The sequence below is a fragment of the Talpa europaea genome (genome assembly GCF_964194135.1).
Source record: "Talpa europaea genome assembly, chromosome: 4".
Taxonomy (NCBI): Eukaryota; Metazoa; Chordata; class Mammalia; order Eulipotyphla; family Talpidae; genus Talpa; species Talpa europaea.
Genome location: NC_140070.1, coordinates 100,511,264 through 100,537,275, shown reverse-complemented (window position 1 = coordinate 100,537,275; position 26,012 = coordinate 100,511,264). Strand labels below are relative to the sequence as shown.

The following is a 26,012-nucleotide window of genomic DNA, read 5'->3' as shown; positions in this document are numbered from 1 at the left end:
GTGCAGTGTTGCTTTACTCCTTTCACTAGTTATCATGGAAAATTCAAAGACTCACAAAGTAATTAATTTTATTAGATTTTGAAAAATGACACTTTGTATTTGTAACTGCTAAAGAAGCTATCTGGGTCATTTTATGTTCTCAGTACTACATAGAGTAAAATGCTTTCTTTGTCTTCTCGTTGCTCACTTTATGAAATGCACCTTACCCTGTGGTAACTATAAATGGAAATTCTGTAGCTTTTTTGTATTGTTAAGTGTAAGATAATCCTTGATGTTTATAACTGACAATCCACTTATAAGACAAAACTGCTTATTTTATTATGAGAAACATCAGCATAATCGTGAGAGGGTTAATCATCCTGCTTTCAGCCTCAAGTCTAATTAGAGGAGTAAGATGGAAAAGAAAACAGGAAAAGGCCTCAAATCATGGAAGATCCAGGAGTTGATCACACCAGACAGGTAGAATTGAAGGAGGCACGAATATCATGAATGGTTCTCTACATATAAATCCAGCCATTTGAATTTGTTATTAAAGGAAACAACCCTGAAAAATTGAGGACAATTTATATAATGAGGGGAAATTATAGAATTATATATAAAAGTTTTCTATTTTAAGAAAATGAATTTTAGCAGCCTCAAGTATTGCATCATCCCTGAATAAGTTTCCTGGACCCAAGTCCCATATGAGAGCATCTGTAGACTTCCCTACACCAACAAGTAACTCTTGGACACCAGCAGGATGTCCCTCCAGGCACTATTTGCCTGTTGACAGCATAAGAGTTCTCAGGTTAAGGACTCACTCTCCCACCTGCACTCTACTTCAGGTGCCAGTCTCAAGCCCAGACTGTTGTTATCTAAGCTTCTGAACAATCAGTGGCAGATTGGAATCTATGTGAGCCTTTCCTCAGGTTCACTTTATTTCCCACAACAACTCACAGAACTCAGGAAGCCCATTTACTTACTAGATTACTGATTTATTACAAAAGGATGTAACCTGGGGACAGTCAGATGTGAGAGATACATAGGGCACATGGTGGGGAAAGGGTGCAAAACTTCTGTGCTCTTGCAGGAGTTCCATTCTCCACCCTCCGCCCCCCCAGTCTTCGCATGTTCACCAGCTGGAAGTTCCCCCAAAGCCCTTCTTGTATCTTTATGCAGGCTTCATTTCTTATGAATGATTGATTAAATCATGCTCCATTAGTATTTGAATTCAATCTTTAGTTCCTTTACTTTCCTTAGAGGCTGGGGAGGGACTATAAGTTCCACCCTCTAATAATGTAGTTGGGTCTCCAGGCAGCCCACAACTTTATCATTCTTAACACGGAGGAAATTCCAAATCTTTTGGGAAGTGGGAGCCTGGATAATACTACATATAACTACAAATATATAGGAGAAATGTATTTTGATTATTTCAATAGTCATATATATATATATACATATATTTCTTATAAATTACAATATTACAATCCCCAGTACAGAAAATGTTTCTGGTATAATTATCAAGGCAGACTTACAAATCTTAATGAGTTGACAGTTTATGGAGTAGCCTCAAACAATATTAATTATGCCTTTAAGTTTGAATCACACTGGTAGCATATGACTGTCATGAAAAATTAAAGTCCCATGTTGTATGGTCAAGTTAGACATAGTAAAGTATGTCTATGTCTAAAGTAAGTATAGCTTCTTAAGAGTCTGTAAGTTTCTGGGCCTCCCTGGAGGCGCAGGGGTTAAAGTCTCAGTGCTATCAAGCTATTGTCAGCTACTGCAGCATAAGTTTGATCCTGGCCTCCTCTGTCTTGTCTGCTGCTCCCCTCAGCAATGTATTTCAGTAAATCCACCTGTTCTGCTCCCTACGCTGTTTATGGTGAATCCTCTCACCCCTATCCCCAGACCTTTGACCTACACCCCAGTTCTTATATTCATAAATAAATAAAATAAATCTTAAGAAAAAGAGTATCTTTAAAAAAGAAGTCTGTAAGTTTCCTCAAGAATTCTAGCACAAGTATTCATAAGACTTCTATTACCTATTAATTAACATGGGCCAAAATTAATTATTTAAAGAACTTCTTTTCAATATAATAACCTCTGAAGTTACTCTGACAATGGTAACTGCAATACTGTTTTTCCCTGTTGATTGTTCATTGCTGAATGTTTCAGCCTCACTGTGGGCTAAATAACTCGTTTAGTGGACTAAGCAATTTCACTATTGTGACATATTTAAAATAGTTCTTAGCTTGAAATGGGGAAAACTACATTCACATTCTTTAATTTCCAGTAATTATCTCTGTGATAGTTCATCTCTTTTGGTCTGTGTTGCCTTTTTGTAAAATAACAGGATTAAACAAACTTCAAGGTACTCCATATCAGAGTTAAACTTCAATGATTTACTTCATAATATTTCTTTGAAAAATTAGACTGAGTTTCTAGGATGAGCCTTCTGTGTTTCTGAGTAGATGTACATCAAATTTTTGGTATCTTCTTTACAACTTGAATATTCCTTGGTAATTTAGGTGTAAGTGTGAACTTGAATGCCAAAAACATCAAACAAAGGTGAAGACAAAACTGCCAAAGATGTAAAATTTGTCTTTTAAAATTATAATTTTGGATTGGTTATCAGAGTTACTTTGAATAACTTCACTTATCATAAGAATGTGCATTAAATGAGTCTGATATTTAAATTATCCATATTTGCATCAATAAAGTAAATCTCAAAATAGCACATAATTCCCAAATTACTTAGAATTTTTTTCACAAGATTTATTCATTATGTTTAAAGTTGCTTAGTGAGTGTTCTCTGAGAAAAGATTGTCTGGCACCAAGGGGAGGCATCCCAGAAATCTGATTAGAGCAGGGGCATAATATTTGGGGGTTAAAATTATCCTTGTGTATAGGATCTAGCTTTAAGGTACTCCTTGTGGTCAAATCTGGGACAGTTTGAACATTAAAATAAATATATGATCCACTGGAAAAATGAAGATCCCTGAAACCCTACTGAGATATATAAATATATGATGGAGAAGGGAAAAGATTTTCTTTTGGTCAAAAGCCATATATATCAATAGAAAGAATTATGGAGTTATAAAATCAATGATGATGTCAAAATAGTAGACAAAAATTTGAAGAGGAGGGCCTCCCCGGTGGCGCAGCGGTTGAGCGCTGGGCTGCGAAGCTGCCCGCAGCCTCTGCAGTGCCGGTTCGATCCCCAGCCGCCGGACGAGGGTCCCACATGGCGAGCAGACCTCTCCTGCTGCCCACTGCTCCCCTCAGCAGTGTATTTCATTGGTCTGCCTGTTCTGTTCCCCGCTCTGGCTCTGGTGAATTCTCTCACCCTCCTGTGCTTCTGACTGTACCCAGTGCTTGTATAAATAAATAAATAAATCTTTTAAAAAAAAGTTTGAAGAGGAAAGGATATTTAAATAATTCTGAAGTATGTTGCCACCAATTATTACTAGGTACAAAGGAAAAATAGTAACTTTATAGTACAGAGAATTATTGGATGCCACTCTAAGTGATCAAAATGGACATTACCAATATTTTGATGAACTGATATCCTGTGCTTCCTAACATATGCACTGAGAAAGACATAGCATCATTTCTGCAGTATTTCAGTCAGAAGCACATAATGTGAATCTAATCATGGGAAAACATCAAACAAAGGTGAAGACAAAACTGCCTAAGGTTGATTTAAACTAAGGAGGTAAGACAACTAAGTGCAGTGAAGATTTCTACATTTTGGCAGTCATATTACAACATATAAGTATATCAAATTAACATGTTGTATGGGTTAAATTTGCAAGTTATAGATCATATATGTTTCAATTAAATTTTAAAAAGAAAAACAATCCCAGTTATTTAAGGGGAACTCCACAGTCAAATAAATTGAGAAAAGACAAGAAAAATTCTGCCTTTGTTATAGCAATGTTTGTGCAATTAAGAAAAAACAGTAGGGCCTCCCCAGTGGCGCAGTGGTTGAGCGCCGGGCTATGAAGCTGCCCGCAGCCTCTGCAGCTCCGGTTCGATCCCCGGACACCGGGAGGGACCCACATGGCGCGCAGACCTCTCCTGTCGCCCGCTGCTCCCCTCAGCAGTGTACTTCGTCAGTCTGCCTGTTTTGCTCCCCACGCTATCTCTGGTGAATCCTCTCACCCTCCTGCACATCTGGTCTGTACCCAGTTCTTGGATGGATAAATAAATAAATAAATAAATAAATAAATAAATAAATGAATAAATCTTTGAAAAAAAAAAAAAGAAAGAAAAAACAGCAGTTCACAGCCTCTGCAGCGCTGGTTCGATCCCCGGCCACTGGCAGCGAGGGTCCCACATGGTGCACAGACATCTCCTGCCATGCCTGCTGCTCCCCTCAGCAGTGTATTTCGTCAGTCTGCCTGTTCTGTTCCCCGTTCTGGCTCTGGTGAATTCTCTCACCTTCCCACGCTTCTGAGTGTGCCCAGTGCTTGTATGTATAAATAAATAAATAAATAAATAAATAAATAAATAAATAAATAAATAAATAAATAAATAAATAAATCTTAAAAAAACTTTAATAAAAAAGAGTAAAGAAAAAACAGCAGTGGATGATGTAAAACAGGAACAGCATAAAGACAGAAAAACAAGATCGTGGCAGTTAAAACGACTGGACCTAAAAAAACACTACACTCAAGTTATAAAATATAATGAACGGCTTCAACAGCAGACAAACTCAAGCAATGGAGAGAATTAGTGAGCTTGAAAGTATGATGAATGGAACATGCAAATGAATGGAACAAAAAAGAAAAAAGAAAAATCAATGAAAATAGTCTAAGAACTGTTTGGGATTACTTAGGAAAAATAAAACCTGTATCATGGGTGTCCCAGATAGAAAAGGGCAGAGAAAACTTATTTTAAGAATTTATTGCTTAATATTGCCTCAACCTAAGAAATGAACAATACAATCTGATCCAAGAGTCTCAAAGAGTTTCAAATAAAATAATAACAGATAGATATATGCCAACACATGTTATAATAAAATTATTAAAAGCCAATGACAAGAAAAAAAAATGAATGATGGACAGAATATTGACAACTTTGAGAGAAAAAAATAGAATGACGACTAGGGAACACGAATTAAGACTTTTCAGACTTTTCATTAGAAACCTTACAGGCAAGAAAGGATGACAATAGATAGGTAAAGTACTCAAAAAAAAAGATTTCTAGTCTAGAATCATTTACCCTGCAAGATTAACATTCAAGACGGAAGGGTAAGGAGCTTTACTGAAAAGCAAAAACTGAAAGAATTTCTCACCAATGAGCCACACATGAAAGAAGTGCTAAAGGGGTTATTATAAAGCAACAGAACAACAAATATAGAAGTAACAATCATCTAAGTTATACATGGGGAGGAGGAGAGTAGCTGTGGATCATGAGAACACGTTTGATACCAAACTGTATAATGGGCCACATAAATAATCTTCAACCAAAACTCAATAGAAGTAACACATAAGACAATAGAAATGTAGCATAAATGAAACATAAAAGAAATTGATGTCAAAAATAAAACGACAAAGACAAACCAAGAAAGAAAAACAAAAACGAAACATAAATCCTGGTTAGAATTTGGATAGGGAAAGAAGTAGCTATAGAGTATATTATTGCAACAGCTGATAAAATGAATGCGTAGGAACTGTGCATTAGATAGTGTGTCAATGCTAAGTTTTTGAATTTGCTATTTGTACTGTGATTATGTAAATATATTGTTCTTAGGAAACAGTACTCAGTGATAAAGAGGCATAATATCTCATTTTAAGATGTTCAGAAAGATATACATTTAATGAGAAAGTGATAATCTAATCTGAATAGGGTAAAATGTAAATAGATGATATAGGATATACAAGAGTTCCTTACAGTATTCTTGAAACTTTTATGTAATTTTAACATTGCTGGCAGATATGTGGATTAAAAAAAGTAGTATGCACAATGGACTGTTACTCAGTTTTTTAGAAAGATGAAATCTTGCCATTTGTGACAATGTGAACAGAACTGGAGGGGACTATATTAAGTGAAATAAATCAGGGAAAAATAAATACTGGATGATTTCACTCATATATGGAATATAAAGAAACACAATAAAGGAACATACAAAACTGAACCAAAACAAGCCTTAGAATACTATAAGATTGAAGCTACTAGAGGTAGAAGATGGAGAACGGAGAACAAAGGGGGAAGGTGGGGACCCATGTTCTGTGGTGGAGGATTTATTGATGCTTTGGTGGTGGGTATGATAGTATACACCTGAAAGGTGTATGACCCTGTACTCTTACATCATGCAGCGTAATAAACCTTTAATCAATCAATAAAATTCCAAGACACTGTGAAAGCTATATTTAAGGTAGAAACTATTTGAAACAAACTGTAGCAGTTTGGTTTGTGCTTCTGAGGCCTGTACAACTGGCCCAGGTTCCTTTAAGTGGAAACTTACGCATGGGAGAGTTTACCCTCCTCTGCAAGTGTATCAGTGGGTTTCAACTGAGCAGTTCCATTTGGCAATATCTGGAGGTATATTCAATTGTTACAGCTGGTCTGATAAAACTACTAGCAACTAAAGGCTAGGGATGCTGCTAAACATCCTTTAATGCATACGGCAGCCCTCACAACAAATAATTATCCAGCCCAAAAATGTTAATAATGAATTATATTAATAAAATTTCTAATGTTAAAACATCTTTGCATTTTGGAAATAAAGTATATGTTATTGTGATTATTTTTTTAATAAGTTGCTCCTTTTTGTATGCTAACACTTTAATAGAATTTTTGCATCTATGATCATAAATGAGAATGGCCTAGACGGAATGGTTTTTTCCATCTTCTCTTGTCCTGGTTCAGTTTTAGTATCAGACTATATGATGGGCCATATAGTCAATTGGGGAGCTTTTCCTCTTTCTTAACTCTGAAAGAGTATGAATAAAATGAAGATTATCTCATGATTTGGTAGAATCTGCCTGTAAAATCATCACTTCACTGTCATGTTTTTCATTGATTTTTGACTAAGGTTTCGGCTTTTCCAATAATATTGGTTTATTTAAATTTCCTGCACTCTGATTTTTTAGAGAATGTCTGCGTTATCTTATATGCATGTTGCTATCAAGCTGTTCGTAGTATACGCTATGTGAAAGCAGGAGAATGTATTTATGACAGCAGATTCTGGAGTCAGAGGACATAGCTTGGAATCCTGGCTCCAGAATCACTGACAGTGTGACCTTAATTTTCTTGTATGTAAAATGGAGACAATAATAGTACTTGCCTCCCAGGGAGGTATAAAGTTAAATGTAAAACATTTAGAACAGAATCTGGCATGTATAAGCACTTAATCAATATTGGCTTTTCTTTTTTTTTTTTGCTATTTTTTTAAATTCTCTCCAATATCCCTGAATTGGTTAAATGTGTTTTATTATTTTTTTTAATAATAAATTTTATTTTTATATTCCCCATACATTTCAACCCCCCCATTTTTTTGAAATAATAAATTTTATTTTTATATTCCCTATACAATTGCAACCCCCCCATTCTGACCCCAATCCCTCCCCTCCCGCCCCTCCTCCCTCAAAAAGTGTCTCTGGTTCATAGTTTTTTGTTGATTTTGATTTTCGCTTTCTTATAGTTATTCATTTTTCTGGTCCCTTATTTAAGTTTTCTAGATTCCTGCTATGAGTGAGACCATCCGGTATTTTTCTTTTTCTTTTTGGCTTATTTCGCTGAGCATGATCCCTTCCAGCGCCATCCATGTTGCTGCAAATTGCATGTGTTTATCTTTTTTGAATGCTGAGTAATATTCCATGGTATATATGTACCACATCTTCTTGATCCAGTCATCTATTTTTGGGCATTTGGGTTGTTTCCAAAGCTTAGCTATTGTAAACAGTGCTGCTATAAACATAGGGGTGCAGGTGTTCTTTGGAATTGATGTTTCTGTGTCCTTTGGGTAAATACCTAGGAGTGGAATTGCTGGATCATATGGAAGCTCTATGTTTAGTAGGTCCAGAAATCTCCACACAGCTCTCCATAGTGGTTGGACCAGTTTGCACTCCCACCAACAGTGCAGAAGAGTTCCTTTTTCTCCACACCCTCGCCAACATTTGTTGTTGCTAGTTTTTTTAATATGTGCCATTCTCACTGGTGTAAGATGGTATCTCATGGTAGTTTTGATTTGCATTTCCCTGATTACAAGTGATGTTGAACATTTTTTCATATGCCTGTTGGACATTTGCATTTCCTCTTCAGAGAAGTTTCTTTTTAGCTCTTCTGCCCATTTTTTGACTGGATTATTTTCTTTGTTGTTGTTGAGTCTCATCAGCTCTTTGCAGATTTTTGTGATCAGTCCTTTATCATTAGTGTTGGGTGCAAAAATGTTCTCCCAGTTGGTGGGGTTTCTCTTTGTTTTTGTTATTGTCTCTTTTGCTGTGCAGAAGCTCTTTAATTTGATGTAGTCCCAGCTGTTTATCTTTGCCTTCACTATCACTGCTTTGGGTGATGTGTCTGTAAAGATGTCTTTGATTTGCAAATCACGTAGTGTTTCGCCTATATTTCCTTCTATGTATTTTATGGTTTCAGGTTTTATGTCTAGTTCTATAATCCATTTTGAGTTGGTTTTTGTGAATGGTGTGAGGTAGTAGTCAAGCTTCATTCTTTTGCATGTAGCGTCCCAGTTTTCCCAGCACCATTTATTGAACAGACTTTCTTTGCTCCAATGCATATTCTTTGCTCCTTTGTCAAATATTAGTTGACCATAAATCTGTGGGTTTATTTCTGGATTTTCTATTCGATTCCATTGGTCTGTGTGTCTGTTCTTGTTCCAATACCATGCAGTTTTGATGATTATGGCTTTGTAGTATAGCCTGAAATCTGGGAGTGTGATGCCTCCATTCCCTTCTTTTTTTTTCAGGAGAGCTTTGGCTATTCAGGGTTTTTGGTGATTCCATATGAATTTCATCAATAATTGTTCTATTTCTTTGAAGAATAACATTGAAATTTTTATTGGAATAGCATTGAATCTGTATATTGCTTTTGGTAGGATGGCCATTTTAATAATGTTTATTCCTCCAATCCATGAGCAGGGGATGTCTTTCCATTTCTTTGAGTCTTCTTCTATTTCTTTTAACAGTGTTTTATAGTTTTCTTTGTAAAGGTCCTTTACCTCTTTTGTTAGATTTATTCCCAAGTATTTGATTTTTTTTTGTTTCGATAATAAAGGGGATGGTTTTTTTCATTTCTTCTTCTTCAGATTTATTGTTAGTGTATAGGAAGGCTTCTGACTTTTGCATGTTGATTTTGTATCCTGCCACTTTGCTGAACTGATTGATGAGTTCAATTAGTTTTTCTATGGAGTTTTTGGGGTTCTCCATGTATATTATCATATCATCTGCAAATAGTGATAGTTTGACTTCTTCTTTTCCTATTTGGATTCCTTGTATGTCTTTCTCTTGTCTTATTGCTCTGGCTAGGACTTCCAGTATTATATTGAAAAGCAGTGGTGAGAGTGGACATCCTTGTCTTGTTCCAGATATTAATGGAAATGCTTTCAGCTTTTCACCATTGAGAATGATACTGGCTGTTGGCTTGTCGTATATGGCCTTCATGATGTTGAGGTATGTTCCTTGTATCCCAAGAATTTCCAGGGCTTTTATCATGAATGGGTGTTGCACTTTGTCGAAAGCTTTCTCGGCATCTATTGATATTATCATATGGTTTTTATATTTCTTTTTGTTGATGTGTTGGATAACGTTGATTGATTTTCGGATGTTGAACCATCCTTGTGTCCCTGGAATGAATCCTACTTGGTCGTGGTGAATTATCTTATGGATACACTGTTGGATTCTGATAGCTAAAATTTTATTGAGGATTTTTGCATCAGTGTTCATTAGGGAGATTGGCCTATAGTTTTCTTTTTTTGTGTTGTCCTTGTTCGGTTTTGGTATTAGTGTAATGTTGGCTTCATAGAACGTGTTAGGTATTATACCTTCCTTCTCAATTTTTTGGAAGAGTTTGTGAAGGATAGGCACCAATTGGTCTCTGAATGTTTGGTAGAATTCATTTGTAAATCCATCAGGTCCTGGGCTTTTGTTTTTGGGGAGGTTTTTGATTACCATTTCAATTTCGCTAATTGTAATTGGTCTGTTTAGGTGTTCTATTTCTTCTTTATCTAGCTTTGGGTGACTGTAGAGTTGTAGGAATTTGTCCATCTCCTCTAGATTGTTGAACTTGTTTACATATAACTGTTCATAGTAGCTATTAATTATTCTTTTGATTTCTGCTGTGTCCGTTGTGATTTCTCCTCTTTCATTTATTATCCTATTTATTTGTGCTTTCTCCCTTTTTGCCCTTGTGAGCCTGGCTAGGGGTTTATTTATTTTATTTATTTTTTTCGAAGAACCAGCTCTTGGTTTCATTGATCTTTTGGATTGTTTTTTTAGTTTTGATTTCATTTATTTCTGCTTTGGTTTTTATTATTTTTTTTCTTCTACTGGTTTTGGGGTTTTTTTGTTGTTCTTTTTCTAGATCTTTGAGCTTCGAGATTAGGTTGTTTCTTTGAGTTCTTTCTTGTTTCTTGATGTGAGCATCTATTGCTATATATTTTCCTCTTATTACTGCTTTTGCTGCATCCCATACATTTAGGAAATTGGTGTCCTCCTTGTCATTCAATTCAAAGAATTTTTTAATTTCTTCTTATATCTCCTCGTTAGTCCAGTGGACTTCCAGTAGTGTGGGTTTCAATCTCCACGAGGTAGGAGAGTACCTTGCCTTCTTTTTATGGTTTATTTCTAGTTTGATGCCTTCATGGTCAGAAAAGATGGTTGGTATGATTTCAATCTTGGTGTATCTGTTGATGTTTGTCTTGTGCCCCAGTATATGATCGATCCTAGAGAATGATCCGTGTGCGCTTGAGAAAAATGTATACTCAGATTTTTTTGGGTTTAGTGTCTGTTAAGCCCAAGCACTCTAGATCCTTATTTAGAGCTTTAGTGTCTTTACTTATTTTTTGTCTTGTTGATCTATCCATTGTTGATAGTGGTGTGTTGAAGTCTCCCACTGCGTATGTGTTTTCTCTGATGTCTGTTTTCAGAGATGCCAATAGTTGTCTGATATATTTTGGTGCTCCTTCGTTTGGTGAATATATGTTAATGAGTGTTATTTCTTCTTGAAGTATTGTCCCCTTGATCATAATGTAATGACCACTGGGGTCTCTTTTTATCTTTTTAAGTTTGAAATCTGTTTTATCTGATATGAGTATAGCTGTTCCTGCCTTCTTTTTTGGTCCATTTGCTTGTAGAATTGTTTTCCATCCTTTAACTTTGAGTCTATTTTTATCTTTTGCAGCTAAATGTGTTTCCTGGAGACAGCAAAAGGTTGGGTTTTGTTTCTTAATCTAGCCTGCAACTCTGTGTATTTTTATTGAAGAGTTTAGTCCATTTACATTTAGAGTTAGTATTGATATGTTAGCATCTGTATTTGCCATTGTGTTTGTCTTTCCTTTGATTTTATTTATTTATTCTTTTAATAACTTTCTTTGGCCTTCTTTTGTTGTTATTCGTCCCTCTGAGGTTCTGGCTTTAGGACTCCTTGTAGTATTTTTTGGAGTGGGGGTTTAGTCGTAATAAAAGTCCAGGGTTTCTGTTTGTCTGGGAAGGTCCTTATTCTTTCTTCAAAGAGGAAGGAGAGCTTTGCGGGATAGACTATTCTTGGTTGGCATCTGTTTTCGTGGAGTCTGTTGACTATGTCCCTCCACTCTCTCCTTGCCCGTAGTGTTTCTTCAGAGAAGTCTGATGTCAGTCTGATTGGTTTCCCTTTGAATGTTATCTGTTTCTTCCCTCTTGTTAGTTTCATTATTTTTTCCTTGTCTTGGATTCTTGGGAGCTTTACTATTATGTGTCTTGCTGTATTTTTCCTTTCATCACGGAAGTTTGGTATTCTTCTTGCTTCTTGTATATCAATTTTCAGCTCCTTCTTCACGTTTGGGAAGTTCTCTTCAATTATATCCATGAATATTTTCTCTGTTCCTACATCTCTCTCCTCTCCTTCTGGGATTCCTATAACTCTTATATTTCCTTTCCTCATGGAGTCAGATAGTTCCCGAAGTCTTTCTTCGGTCTTTTTCCTTTGTACTTCTCCTTCCTTTTCTGTTTTAGTTCTTTTTATTTCTGTGTCTTCAAGAGTACTTATTCGTTCTTCCATTTCATCTATTCTGCTTTCATTGCTTTTCCCAGAGTTCTTTAGCGTCTCCATTAATTCTTTGATCTCCTGCATTTCTTTTACTTCCCTCTTTAGGGACTCAATTTCATTCTTCTGGTCATTAATTATTTTCCCCTTATCATTGTTTTCTTTTATGACTTCTGTCAGTTTTTTAATCACAGCAATTTTAAATTTTCTATCTGGAAGGCTCAGAAGTTCTTCCAAGTTACCGTCGTTGCAATCTGGTAGATGGTTTTCTTTTTGCGGTGTGCTTTTTTGCTGAGGAGTTGCTGGGTTGCATGTGGTTTTTCTACTCCCTACTGCCTGTTTTCTAATTTGCCGTATTCCTTGTGACACTGTGTTGCTGGTACTGGCCGGCATCTTGGGCGACCTTCCCAGCTCACCACTGGCTCCTCTGGGGAACTTCTGCTGGGTTCACAAGTCTCCAGCAAAGAAAGGTCCCTGCTGCAAAATGGCGATGTGGAAACGCGCTCCCCTGCCCGCCCGGTCTGCCCCAGTGGTGGGTGCTGCTCCCCTCTGGGTTGGAACTGCAGGCTAGAAGGCGCCCGGCATGGGCAATCCTCCCAGCTTACCTCTGTCCCCTCGGTGAGCCTTCTTCTGGGTTCACACAGTCTCCAGCAAGAAAGGTCCCTGCTGCAAAATGCCGGTGCTGGGGACGCGCTCCCCTGCACGCCTGGTCTGCCCCAGCGGTGGGTGCTGCTCCCCTCTGGGCTGGAACTGCAGGCTAGAAGGCGCCCGGCATGGGCAAGCCTCCCAGCTTACCTCTCAATATTGGCTTTTCTTTATCATTCATATTATTTTCTTACAAACTTTCAACTCTCTTATACATTTCATTCCTAATTCTGCTCAATTGTGCTCTAACTCTTTAGTTTATTGGTCCGTCTGTTGAATGCAGTTTTGATTTTGTTTGTCCTCTGTATGCTTTTGTTAATCTGTTTTTCATTCATTCGCTTCTCAAATACTTGAACATGAGGTGCTGAAATCCTTCCCTTTGTAGAACTTACATTCTAATGGGTAGAGAATTGAACATAATGAATCAATAAATTGCAGAGTATGTTACATGATAAATTTTATGGTAAAAAAAAATAGATCAGGGTAAAATGGATTATTTGGAGCATGAGGACTTACAGTAAAAGAAGATGACACTCTAGGAAAGATGTAAAGATGATGATGGCAGGCCTTCCTGGTAGCGCAAGGGGTTAAGCACCGCACTATGAAGCATTCCACAGCCTCTGCAGCACGATTTCGATCCCCGGCTGGCCAGGGAGCAACCCACATGGTGAGGAAGACCTCTCCTGTCTTGCCCTCTGCTCCCCTCAGCAGTATTTCAGTCAGTCTGCCTGGTCTATTCCCCACTCTGTCTCTTGTGGATCCTCTCACCCCCCGCACCTCTGGCCTGTACCCCAGTACTTATATGCATAAATAAATAAATCTGAAAAAAAAAAAAGATGATGATGGCACAGGCATATGAATGTAGAGGTAGGGAGTGCTCCAGACAGAGGGAAGGGAGCTCTGAAGTCCCTGAGGTAGGAGTGAGGAGTGTGGGAGTATGCCAGTGTTTTTCTAATGACTAGCAAAGGTGCCTGTGTGTTTGGAGTGGAAAGAGCAAGGCAGAGAAATATAAGACCTATTATGTCCAATTACAGGTGTTAGGACATATAAAATCTCATATAAAGTGCATTAGTAGTATTATTCAGCTAATCTGTACCTTTGCCAATATTTTACCTGCTTCAGATACTTTATGAGAGATATATGATTAAAAATCTCACAATATGATTATAGTTCTGTCAGTTTGTTCTTGGAGTTATACCATTTCTCCCCAATCTTGAGTCTGTGTCAAGACTGGGGCCTAGAGAAGGATACAGATCTGCCCAAAGTCTATGGATAGACAGCACTCCTGTTGCTCTGCTGTGCTTGGATGCCTTAGGAATCGTGATTCTCTTTCTTGAGCTGCCACTGCTGATTCCCTTCCCAGGGATAGTGTTGACATAATTCTGTCATGGGGAGCAATGGGGCGCAAAATGTTTTTACCTGCTAAAGTGGCTGAATAAACAGGAACTTATTTCCCCTTAATCAAAGTGTTAATCTGATCCAAGACAAGATTTTCTCCTCTGACATAAAACATCATGTAATATTCAGTACTCCCTCTCTTTTTGAATGATTCAATACCAGCAGGTATCACAACTAAATTCATTTGTTTATAAATTCATCTACTCTTTGGTTCTGATTCTGTGCAAATACTTACTTCAGGGTAAAATAGGGGAAGGTAGAGAATAAAATAGAAATACAAAAAACATGTCTGTGCTCTAGAGTTTGCTGTCCCATGGAGGAGACAGATACAAAGGATAAATATAATACATGTTTAATGCTATAAAAATGTTTATAGTGCTGTAATATTAAACAGAAGTATTACTTCTTCCTGAAGAGTCTAGGAAGAATTTTATAGGAAGATTTCCTGAAAAAAAAAGGATTTTAGAGGATGAGTAGAAGTTTTACCACCTACGGAGGCAATTGTAAAGGTTTGAAATTTTAAAGTGAGAAGATCTGTGAAGCTGACGTAAAGGTCATGGAGGCCAGAGAGGTGGTTGGCATGTTAGGTCCGATTATAAAAGGCATTATATGATACACAGGGAGTCTGGATGTTGTTTTTGGCATTTATAAAGCAAGACACAGTATCCAGATGTGCACTCTAGAAATAGCTTTAGCAATCAGGGTGAGAGATCATCGGCCTGGTCACTGATAGGAGCCTTTGATTATAGTTCAATCAAGAAATGCTGAAGGACCTGAATTAAGGCCCTAGTAATGGGGATGGAGAAGGGACAGGAGACTGAGTGGGATTCAAGAGAGATTGAAGATAAAAATCAGCAGCACATGGACTTGACTATATGTTGGAACTCAGGGAAGAATCAGTGTTAACTCATATTTCTGTCTTGGGTCGTTGAATGACTAGTTACAACTCAAAGAATTACTTGGACATTTGCTTGATGAAGATAGTAACTAAGATAAACTACTAGATGGGGACTGAAATAATGGTAACAGGTAGCATACTTTGAGCAGCAAGCGCCATTCTTCTTTGAGAATTCAAGTTCAACAATCAACATAGAGACATATTGATTATAAAGAGTCCCTGATGTCAAGTTAAAAGCAAAAGTACTGAGAGTCAACATTTCTGGGAACTCAGACAGGGAGTGTGTAGGAGGGAAGCAGTCACGATCTGATCAGTTGGTGTTGCTTGTAGCTGTTGCCATGTTGTAAGTATGTGTTCGTGATCCTGTCTGTTGCTAATGGTGAGTCATTCTTGTAAATAAATATGAATGTGTTCATACACATAGTATATTTTATATAAATGCCCTGAGTGGTATGTCAAGAAATAACAAATCTTAGATGTAAAATAAGCCCTTATATTGGTAGTTTTTGATTCATTATTCTATATAATATTGTTAATTAATATTACAATATTCCATCTCCAAGTAGTACATTATTACAAAATTACCCAATATTGTTAACTGGTGTTTTCCAGTGTTGGAATGTTGCTATACTTTTCGATTCTTTGTGAATATGTTAGTAGCAGAAATGCAAAGAGAAGAAGATGGGAATGTTGCTGTGAATACACTTACTTGAATTCAGAAGTGGATTTGAAATGTGAAAGGTCAAAAGCAACATCCATTTCAATGGAAAAACTAAAACCTGGGCAAACAGACAAAATATTTTCAGCATTTTTTTTTTTTAAGATTATTTATACAAGCACTGGGTACAGTCAGAAGCAGAGGAGGGTGAGAGAATTCACCAGAGCCAGAGTGGGGAGCAGAGCAGGCCAAAGGACCGAAGCACACTGCTGAGGGGAGCAGCGGGCCGCAGGAGAGGTCTGCGCGCCATGTGGGACCCTCCTAAGGTGGCCGGGGAGCAGCCAGGGATCGAACTGGTGCTGCAGAGGCTGCGGGCAGCTTCGCAACCCAGTGCTCAACCGCTGTGCCACTGGGGAGGCCCTATTTTCATCATTAAATGATGGAAATGAACTAATTTGGAGCAGCATATATCCTAATATCTGCCTCGAAGTTGCTTTGGAGCATCCTCTTTATGGGGATAAGTCTCTCTCCATCCCTTTTCCATCTACATCTTAATTCAGTCAACATTAAGCAAAAATGAAATAAAGTTTTCTTGGCAGAAAACAAAACCATGGCCTTTGATGGTGGACTTACTGCTAGGTAGTGTTTTAAAATTTTTTATGGACTGACAGTTTAAGTATTAAATATTTGTGATATTATCTTTGATTTTTCAAATAGATTTTAATTTGGCATTTATTTTTTGTTAGTGCTCCCTTTTTGTTACTTTTTTATGAAATGTTTGTATCAGGTTTAGATCATTTTTTACATTTTTTTAGATATATGATTTTGTCATATTGGTTCCAATAACAGTAGGTCATCTGTTCGTTTGTTTGTTTTCCTACAGAATACTTCAGAAACTTACATAAGATGTGGCTTGCCATTTGTGACCATGGCTATCCATTATGTAAAAATAGATAAATCATATGAAAATATAGAATAATTTATGATTTAGGAATTCTTATCATTTCTTAACCTCAAATCTTAAGTATTAATATCTATTAAGAACTTACAGATAAACTATATTTTCCCAATTTTTTTACTGATTGTCCTTATGATTCAGAAAAATAGATGAAGTTAATGCCACAAAGGAATTCCCACATGGAAGCATTGCTGGGCACTGCACGCAGCTTGACCCTGCATTGCTTCATTTACTCCTCACAGTAAGCTGTGCTGTGTTGCAAGTCGGTAGCTGCATATTACACATGAGAAACTCAGAAATAGATGAAGAAGATAAACACATTAAGATCATACAGCTGAAAGGTGGTAGAGCTGATTCCAAGCTATGAGAGTATAGAATGCATGCCAGTGCACCATCCAGTAGGCAGTCAGAGAAGTGGTTCTGGACCTAAGGAGAAAAGATCAAAGTGGCAATATGCACTGACATGTCTCTCTAGTTCTGAAGGGCACATATCTGGGTGCAGGGCTTGTGTGGGGGCACTGTGTTGTATGAACTGAAAGAGGAGACAATGTAGTGTTGTTTGCACTTTCCAAACTATAGTTCCACATAACTGAATTTTCCCTAGTCTCTAAAAGAAAGAAAGTCAGAAGAACATTTATTCTCTAATTTCATTCCAACAGTTTACTTCTGTGCCAAAACAGGCCAAGTGAAGTGACAGATTGAGCAACCAGTCCTCCTTGTTTCAGAGAGGGCCACAAGCTGGTGGCTGGCAATAGTCTGTTACTGGCTATTACTGGCTATAAAGGTACCCCCCTAGTCTGGCCTTGACACATAGACAGCCCAGTTTTGCTTCTGGTTAAGCCTCTCTGATCAATGTGTCTGTCTCCTTCCCTGGTTACATTCTGAGTTAGTGATGGCATGGATGTCAACATCATTTAAGAATACTTTCTTACATCTGTCTGCTCATGGTGTCTGCATACATAGAGGCAGAGGGAAGTTCAGTAACTTCACCTTTAATAGACTTTTTAAAGCAAGAATCTATAAAGTTTATCTCTTTCTACATACCAGAATGCTGTTTAGAATGGCTGTTGTTTAAAATTTCCCAAATTATATCTATGGAAATGTCAACAAAATTACTGGTTCAGTCTAAACTGATCAAATTCCTAGAATTTCAGGGCTTAGGAAAACAGCAGTACAATGTGTAGAATTTTTGATTTAGTTGCCCAGAGATTATGGTTTTCTTCATGATGACATTAGGGCATGTATTGAAAATTGAGTTAGGGAGATGATTTAATTTAGTACTAATAACATGGAAACATCACATAGTTAGGAAATGTCCTATTGATGCACCCTAGGAAATATGATAGTTTTTAATGCCATACTGGACACCCAGGGATGTAATTGTGATTATGAGCTTTGGACATGGATGGACCTGATTTTTATAGACTGCTGTTTTCTGTGTGATGTTCAATAAATTGCTTATTCTGTTTGAGTTTTTTCATCTTTGGCTAGTAGGAATAAAAAAACCCCAAGTTTGTCATGAAGATTACATGAGACATTTGTAAAGTTCTTGGTACAGTGCATGTGGTACACAATAGAAATTAAAGAGAAGGTAGCCCCTTTATTTATTGAGCACTTTCCTGTGTACTGGGTAATGGTGATGATAAGGACAAACAAGACAAATCCAGTCCCTTATCTTAATGAGATAAACAGGTAAGAAATTACCATAAGTGGAGTAATGTTAGCATTAGGGAGCACATAGAAGGGGAATTTAATGGGGACCTTGGAAATCATACAGAATGTGAAAAGGTAGAAACAGTTTCTTCCAGATGCCCAAGTATCTGAGTGAACTCACTGAAAGGCCCACCAGGTTGATATCCTCTGAGTTGTTTGTTTTTAAGAAAAAGAAATACTACGCAAGTGCAGCACAGGTAATCATCAAGTGTATTGGTCTGGATGTGTACAATACAATCCAAATGTCCAAATTCATCAAGCATCATGTTCTTCTGGATAATCAGAATACCTGCATAATGTGGGTTTCTCTCTAAATGCTCTCATTATTATTATTCTACCAAAAGAGATATATAAATTTAATATAATCTCCTTTAAAATGCAAACAATATTCTCAAAGAAATTTAACAAAAAATATTAAAACTTATATGGAGCTATGGAACCATAAAAGACCTCACAGAACAAAAGCAATCCTGAAGAAAAAGGAAAAACACTAAGGGCATTATGTTATCTGACAATAGAAAAACAAATAACCAGATTAATAAATGGGCAGCAGATCTGAAAAGACCTTCACCAAAGAGGACATCCAGAGGCCAGTAGATATATGGGAAAATGTTCATTATTGCTTTTTATAAGGGAGATGTGTCAAAACCACAGTGGCATATCATCTCATACCTGTGAGAATGGCATATTAATAGGACCCCAATAAAAAGCGCTGAGATGATGCAAAGAAGGAAGAACCCTATCACACTGTTGGTAGGAGTGTAAACTGGTGAGCTATTTTGCAATGCAATCTGGATTCACCTTAAAAAATTAAAAATGGAAATACGTGATGACCCAGCAGTCCCACCCTTGGGCACCTCTCTGAAGAGCATGAAACTATCAACTGAAAAATTAATGTGCCTACAATGTTTATTGCTGCCCTATTCAGAATAGCTAGGACATGGAAACAACCTCAGTATCCATTGATACGGGAGTGAGTTGAGAAGATGTATAGCCACAAAATGGAATGCTATTCAGTTAAAAAAAGAAAAAAAGAAAAAATGTTGCATTTATAGCAAAATGGAAGGGTTTTGAGGATATTATGTGAGATAAAGCAGGTCCAAATAACAAAGACAAATATTTGATGTTTACATAGTAGATGATTTGACAAAGTAAAATACTCCTAAAAACCAGTGGACACTAATAAAGGAAGTTAGGCTTCTGATGGCAAAAGGAAAGGGGGAAGGAGAAAGGGTCTAACGGGTATAAATGAGGGTGTTGGGGAAAAGAAAACTGGACTGAAGGGCAGAGGCCCATGACGAGAGTAATAAGAGTTTTCTGGCTTATTCCTGTCTCTTTTCCCTAGTGCCAGGACTCAGGAGAGCTCAGAAATTGTTGTGGTTCATCCACAACAATTGCCAGTTAAGTTTATGAAAGGATATTTTTAATTTTCCAAAGTTATATTCCCTTGACATTTAAACTTTTATGGTACAAGTTGAGTAGAAAGCAGAGCCCTGGGCAAAGAGTTCATGATGTGGCTTATTGGGTGATACAGTCACAGCACAGCAAGAGTGCAGGGGAGGAAGCTTCACAGCATGAAGCAGAGAGGAAAAAAGAAAATAGTAAGTGTTCTCATTAATAAAAAACAAAAACAAGAAAGGCTCCTTTCCCTGGGCTCTATATCAAAGTTAATTCCAGTGTGTGCTTGATGATTCGAAGTCATTTATTAACACTATCCACTATATTTTGTTTGAAAGCATAGAGATAACCCTGAATGCTCTCAGTGCCTTAGCAGTATTCAGAATTCACTCATCCTCATCAGATGCCCGAATGTGCACCCTAGAACTATGTTCTGGAATACAAGCACTTACCCCATTTATTGTGATTGCTTGCCTACTTGTCTCATTGAGGAAAGAGGCTGGGTTTGTCTTGTTCTTCACTGCAGTACTATCCTCAGAAATTGCCCGACACATAGAAAGGTTCCCAACAAAAATTTGTTAAGTGACTTAATACATAAATGCATGCAGCCTGTGGTCAGGGCTGCTTTTGCTGACCCCTTTGGTTCTGCCATTGATCAAGTCAATCTAGATAGAAATGGAGGTTGCCAGCAGAAACAAGATAAATCTCAGTGTTGTATAAAAATAAGTCAGCTCACGGAAGGTAGCTCTAGATGTTGCCCAAAGGAAACATGGACTTTGTACGAAACATATGATATTAGGGGGCTTTTCTTCTTGCTCCTAGATGTGCAGCTATTTTGAGTGTTTGAGATGGCTTGGTGTATTGTGCTCTGCCTACAGGAAGTAGGGAAGCCTGAGGCTTAGAGGTTTGGCAGCCCTCCATCCCATTCCAATTCTGTGTAATCCTATTACCCATCTAAAGCCTCAATCTCCTAATCCATAACAACAGTACATGGTTAGAGTCATTGTAAAGATTGAGACAGTACATATAAAAACTTAGCCAATGCCTGGCGTATAGTAATAACCATTAGCTTTACTTTTCATGATTACTATAAATAGTTTGTGTTCTATTTATAAGGAATAATCTCTGCTAATGTTGATAAATTACTAAAATGTGAACTACTTAAACACTTCTTTGTAATATCAGTGTGGTGGCCCTAAAAATGCACTGCTCGGACCCTCTGCTGTGGGGAAGGAACGAGGTTGATGAGGCAGCCCCAGCTGCATTGCACTCAGGCTAGTCTTTTCCTGGGCTGCTCCCAGCCAGTAACAGCACAGTGGGACGACCAGTGCAGGACTATTGCTGCAAGGACTCCTGTATTAGGTAACTTGGACTCAAGCACTCCCCAACAGCCTGGTGAAATGTCCTCAAAACTGTTGCTGTAGGGGCCTCCTTGGTGGCGCAAGGGGTTAAGCACCACACCATGAAGCCATCTGCAGCCTCCACAGCATGAGTTCAATCCCCGGCCCGCCAGAGAGAAACCCTTATGGCACAGCAGACCTCTCCTGTCTCGCCCACTGCTCCCCCAGCAGTGTCCTTCAGTCAATCTGCCTGTTCTGTTCCCCACTCTGGTGAACCCTCTCATCCCCTATATCTCTGTCCTGTACCTCAGCTCTTGTATGCATAAATAAATAAATCTTAAAAAAAAAAAAAAAACTGTTGCAGTAGATGCTCCCTACCCAGCCCTCCTTCCTTCTGAGACCAGACCTACACTGCAGACTAAGCTCCCCCCATATTCTCCAGCTTCCTCTCCATTCCTTTCCTGGTATTTCCTCCAGTAAGCCTTTGCTTGTTTTGGTGTCTGCTACTTGGGGGAGCTGGACTTAAACAAATGTTACAGGAGTTGTTGGTATGGAATAACAGTCTAAACCTTGGACACAGTGAATATTTTTTCCATGAAGCATCAAGTGAACATTGTCTTAATGAATTTAACTTCATCTTTATGTTACTGCATTTCCTCAGAATTGAAATTTGGTGTTACTGAGTATGGGTTCTTTGGGATAGGCATTAGCTGCCTTCTGGCGTAATGTTTAGGACATCATGCTAATTTGCAGATTAAGTTGGAGGTTGTCCTTATTTGGGATGTTCCTCTGTAGCTTCAGGCTATAATATAATGCGATTTTAATATTTCACATTCATGAACCAACAAATTATTGATAGTTCTTTAGTGGTAATGTATTTTTATAGTCATGTCTTCTGCTGATTTCTCTGGTTTTCTTATTTTTGTGATAGACCAGGTGCAGGGAACAGTCACCATCCGGAACATCAGCGCTTTGTCTTCAGGTTTATACCAGTGTGTGGCTTCCAATGCCATTGGGACCAGCACCTGTCTTTTGGATCTCCAGGTTATTTCACGTAAGTATGTAAAATTCTGATGTCTATTCTGGGTCAGAAATGCTAAGATCCTTTTTCAGCTTGGGAATGAAGAGTTAATTGTTTCTAGGTTGACTATTAATAAAAATTCTTTTAATCTTTATGAAAAGTTATTTTTTATAATTGCGCCTCAGCAATATGACATCTTTATGGCAAAATGTCTTTATCTTCACTGTCATTAGAATCAAATGGGTTTGTATAGTGTTTATCTATAGACACTATAAAATTGTATAGTGTTTATCTATAGACACTATAAAAATCTGTAATGATCTTATGGCTATGACAAGATTTATTTGTTACTTTTTTCCTAATTACATTTCCTAATTACATGTACTTAATTTTGGGGCACCTGGGTCTTAAATAAGCAGTGCAGAAAATTTCTCTTTAGTTGAGAATTCTGGGCTATTTGAATTGCACTTGCCAAAGGGAATGATCTAACTGGGACGAGGACAAGTCATCCTGCCAGGGTACATGTGGGTGGGTTAGGTTGGGTGGCTCTGCTCTGGCTGTGGCCCTCCTGCAGCTCTGAGTGCCTTGTTTATTCAGTCAGTGTCTGCCTGCTGTGTTAGTCCTGCCCCTGGGGATACAGAAAGTTAAGTGAGATTTAAATTTCTATGAATGCAATACTTTAGACAGTTATGCACTTCAGGAAGATTCTTTGGTAAATATATATGTTTATAAAGTTGTATAAGTACATTCTTTCTTTTTTCTTTCTTCTTCTTCTTCTTTTTTTTTTTTTTTTGGTTCTTAAATATGCCTTAAATATATTTTGCAGCCCAGCCCAGAAGCATTGGAGTAATAGCTGGAGCCATTGGCACTGGTGCTGTTATTATCATTTTTTGCATTGCACTAATTTTAGGGGCTTTCTTTTACTGGAGAAACAAAAATAAAGAGGAGGAGGAGGAAGAAATCCCTAATGAAATAAGGTTTGTGTGTGTTAGATAATTTGTCCTGTTGTCCAATGTCTGTATTTTGATTTATTTTGCCAGCTGGGGGTTCTTTGCTAGTCTTATGACTGTCAAGAGAAAGTGATCAGTGATATTTTCTTGTATCTTATATCACGTTTCCTTATGGTACTACTCAGCTTTCTTTACTAAATCACAAAAGGGGAGGAGGGTCTAGCATGTGCCCAACTAGGAGGACACAAGGGGAGAATTTTCCCTTCCCCTCCCGTAACTCTAGGATAATAAGGTTTAGGTCACTGCCTTAGTAGACAGGTGGGACTGTAAACTGGTACAGCCATTATGGATTTACCTTAAAAAACTGAAAGTGGAAATACCCAGCTGTCTCACTTTTGGGCATCTATCAAAAGAACATGAAATCATCAACACAAAAAACTACTTGCTTTACAGTGTTTATTGCAGCACTACTTACAATAGGTAGGATGTGGAAGCTGCATAAATATCCATCATTAGATGATTGAATCGAGAAGATGTGGTATATCCACACTGTGGAAAACTCTTCAGCTGTATGCAGCCATTTACAGTGAAATGGATGGAGTTTGAGGGAATTGTGGCATAGTAAAGCAAGTAAGAGTGACAAAAACAAAACTGGATATTTACATAATAAAGGATTTGCTAAAGTAAAATAGGAAAACTAGTGAACTTTAACAAACACTTGAGGCCTCTGAGGTTAAGAGGGAGGGGGATGAGAGAGGGACAAGGGATATAAAAGGCGAATGTGTGAGCAAAAATGTTGGTGGGACAGCCAGATGAAAGTTTTGCAAGCAGCTGATAATACCAAGCTGAATGTAGAGCTGCAGTTTAAGAAAGTGGTCAGAAGTGGAGATAAAGAATAGAAGTCATTGACCTAAAAGCAATAGTTGAAGGTGAGAGAGTGGATGAGGTCACCATGGAAGTATAGAAAATGGAAAAGAGAACTTCTGAGAAGGGAGTCTTGGGGACAGGAAGAGATGGAAGTCCTGGAAAAGGATTAAAAGAAAGCTGGTTTTGTAGGACAGTCACTGATGACCACTGAAGATGAGGGAAGGACTTCTCAATCTCAGATGTGGTCAGTCGTTTATGTTGCAAAGGAAGAACTGTATTTGGCTATGGCAGTGTTCTGGAACCTGGTATTGGGAAGTGTTCAGTGGGAAAGATTTGGGAATCATTAGATTAGCCAGCACCACTCAGTAGGAAAAAAAAAAAGAAAAAAAGCAGCCAATGTCGAAATGAGGTAAATTTAATGGGGGTCATACCCCACTCAGATTGCAGCATATCACATCCTTATTGAATATGCTTTAATGACAGTCTACTTAGCATGACATTCAGCCCTCAGATATGACTCTCCCCTGCTTCCCTGGACTTAACTTTTCACCACTTTCCTGATCACTTTGTGTTCCAGTCTGTTCTGCATTTTCTCATGCTTTACTCTAACATCTGTTCTCCTCCTGGATCATTCTCCTTCCCTTTTTATCCATCTCTTCAGTAAGTTCCTTGATGTGATTCAAGACTAATTTTACCTCCTCACCTAAGTTGACTTTAGTCCCTTGTTCAGCCTTTCAAACTTGCAGATGTTTCTATACTGATTATCACCCCAGTTGATCATAAGCTTCTTGGGTATAGGAGCGGTTTATTTTTTACATGAAGCATCTAGTAGAATGCCTGGTACTCAATAAATGTTAAATAATTAGTTGACATATTATGTTCAGTTAATGACTTCTCTTAGCCTCTTGTAATTCTTAAGAGTTTGGACTTAATATAGGTAGGGATTTCATCCCAGCATGAGATTACTGGAAAAACCTTTCATCAGCCCATGACAATGACTTCTTCAATCCCAAACCACAACAAAATCAGGCCAACTCTAATAATTTCTTGAAGTCCCCCACATCCACCGTTAAAACACACACACAGGCATGCACATCTATACACATCTATATTTATATATGTATTTGTGCATATAGACACATATGCGCACACATACATCCATGTATATATTTCAGTTACATTGGAAGATTGTCTTTGGGATATTTGCTATTAGCTTTCCTATTCTTGAAGAATGAGAAGCTGAGGGAATATTTTCTTGAGCATTGTCTCCAAGGGAATGAATTTGTCAAAACCGGTTCAGCTTTCATGATAATGTGGTCTGACCTGAGGGTTTGTATTTTATAGACACCTTGGCCTTAATGTGAGAACCAAGTCCTGGGCAGGAGGGTAGGGTAACCTCAAGTTCATCCTAACAACAGCTTTTTTTTTTTTCCTGTTTCAGAGAAGATGATCTTCCACCTAAATGTTCTTCTGCCAAAGCCTTCCACACTGAGGTATCCTCCTCAGAGAACAACACACTGACCTCTTCTAATACCTACAATGGCCGATACTGGAGCAACAAGCCCAAAGTTCACAGGAACACAGAGTCCTTCAACCACTTCAGTGACTTGCGCCAGTCTTTCTCTCTCCACTCGGGCAACGCCACTGTACCTTCCATCTATGCTAACGGGAGCCACCTGGCCCCAGCTCCACACAAGACTCTGGTAGTGACAGCCAACAGAGGGTCGTCACCGCAGGTCGTGTCCAGGAGCAACGGCTCGGTCAGCAGAAATCCTCGGCCTCCGCACATACACTCTTATACCGTGAGCCAAGCAACCCTGGAGCGAATTGGTGCAGTCCCCGTGATGGTGCCAGCCCAGAGTCGGGCCGGGTCCCTGGTATAGGATATGAGTGCAGAGACAGAGAAGAATCGGGGGATGCCCGCATGCAAGGGGGCAGGTGGGGTGGGAGAGTGCTAGGAAGGATCCACTTGCCTGATCA

General features: G+C 38.2%; 1 protein-coding gene across 4 annotated transcripts in view; it reads left to right on the top strand.

Annotated features, from left to right (window-relative positions):
* IGSF11 (immunoglobulin superfamily member 11) overlaps positions 1 to 25,915 on the top strand; it is a gene marked incomplete at both ends in the record, with an annotated part of 111,073 nt that extends 85,158 nt beyond the window's left edge. The window contains 3 exons of one of the 4 annotated variants that reach the window (XM_084232438.1): positions 22,126 to 22,176; positions 23,126 to 23,192; positions 25,474 to 25,915. In XM_084232438.1, the coding sequence (XP_084088564.1) occupies positions 22,126 to 22,176; positions 23,126 to 23,192; positions 25,474 to 25,915 (560 nt within the window). Of the gene's footprint in view, positions 1 to 22,125; positions 22,249 to 23,041; positions 23,193 to 25,473 lie in introns of all 4 variants that reach the window. The other 3 variants (XM_084232436.1, XM_084232437.1, XM_084232435.1) reach the window with 3 other exon arrangements.
* Between the last annotated feature and the right edge of the window lie 97 nt (positions 25,916 to 26,012).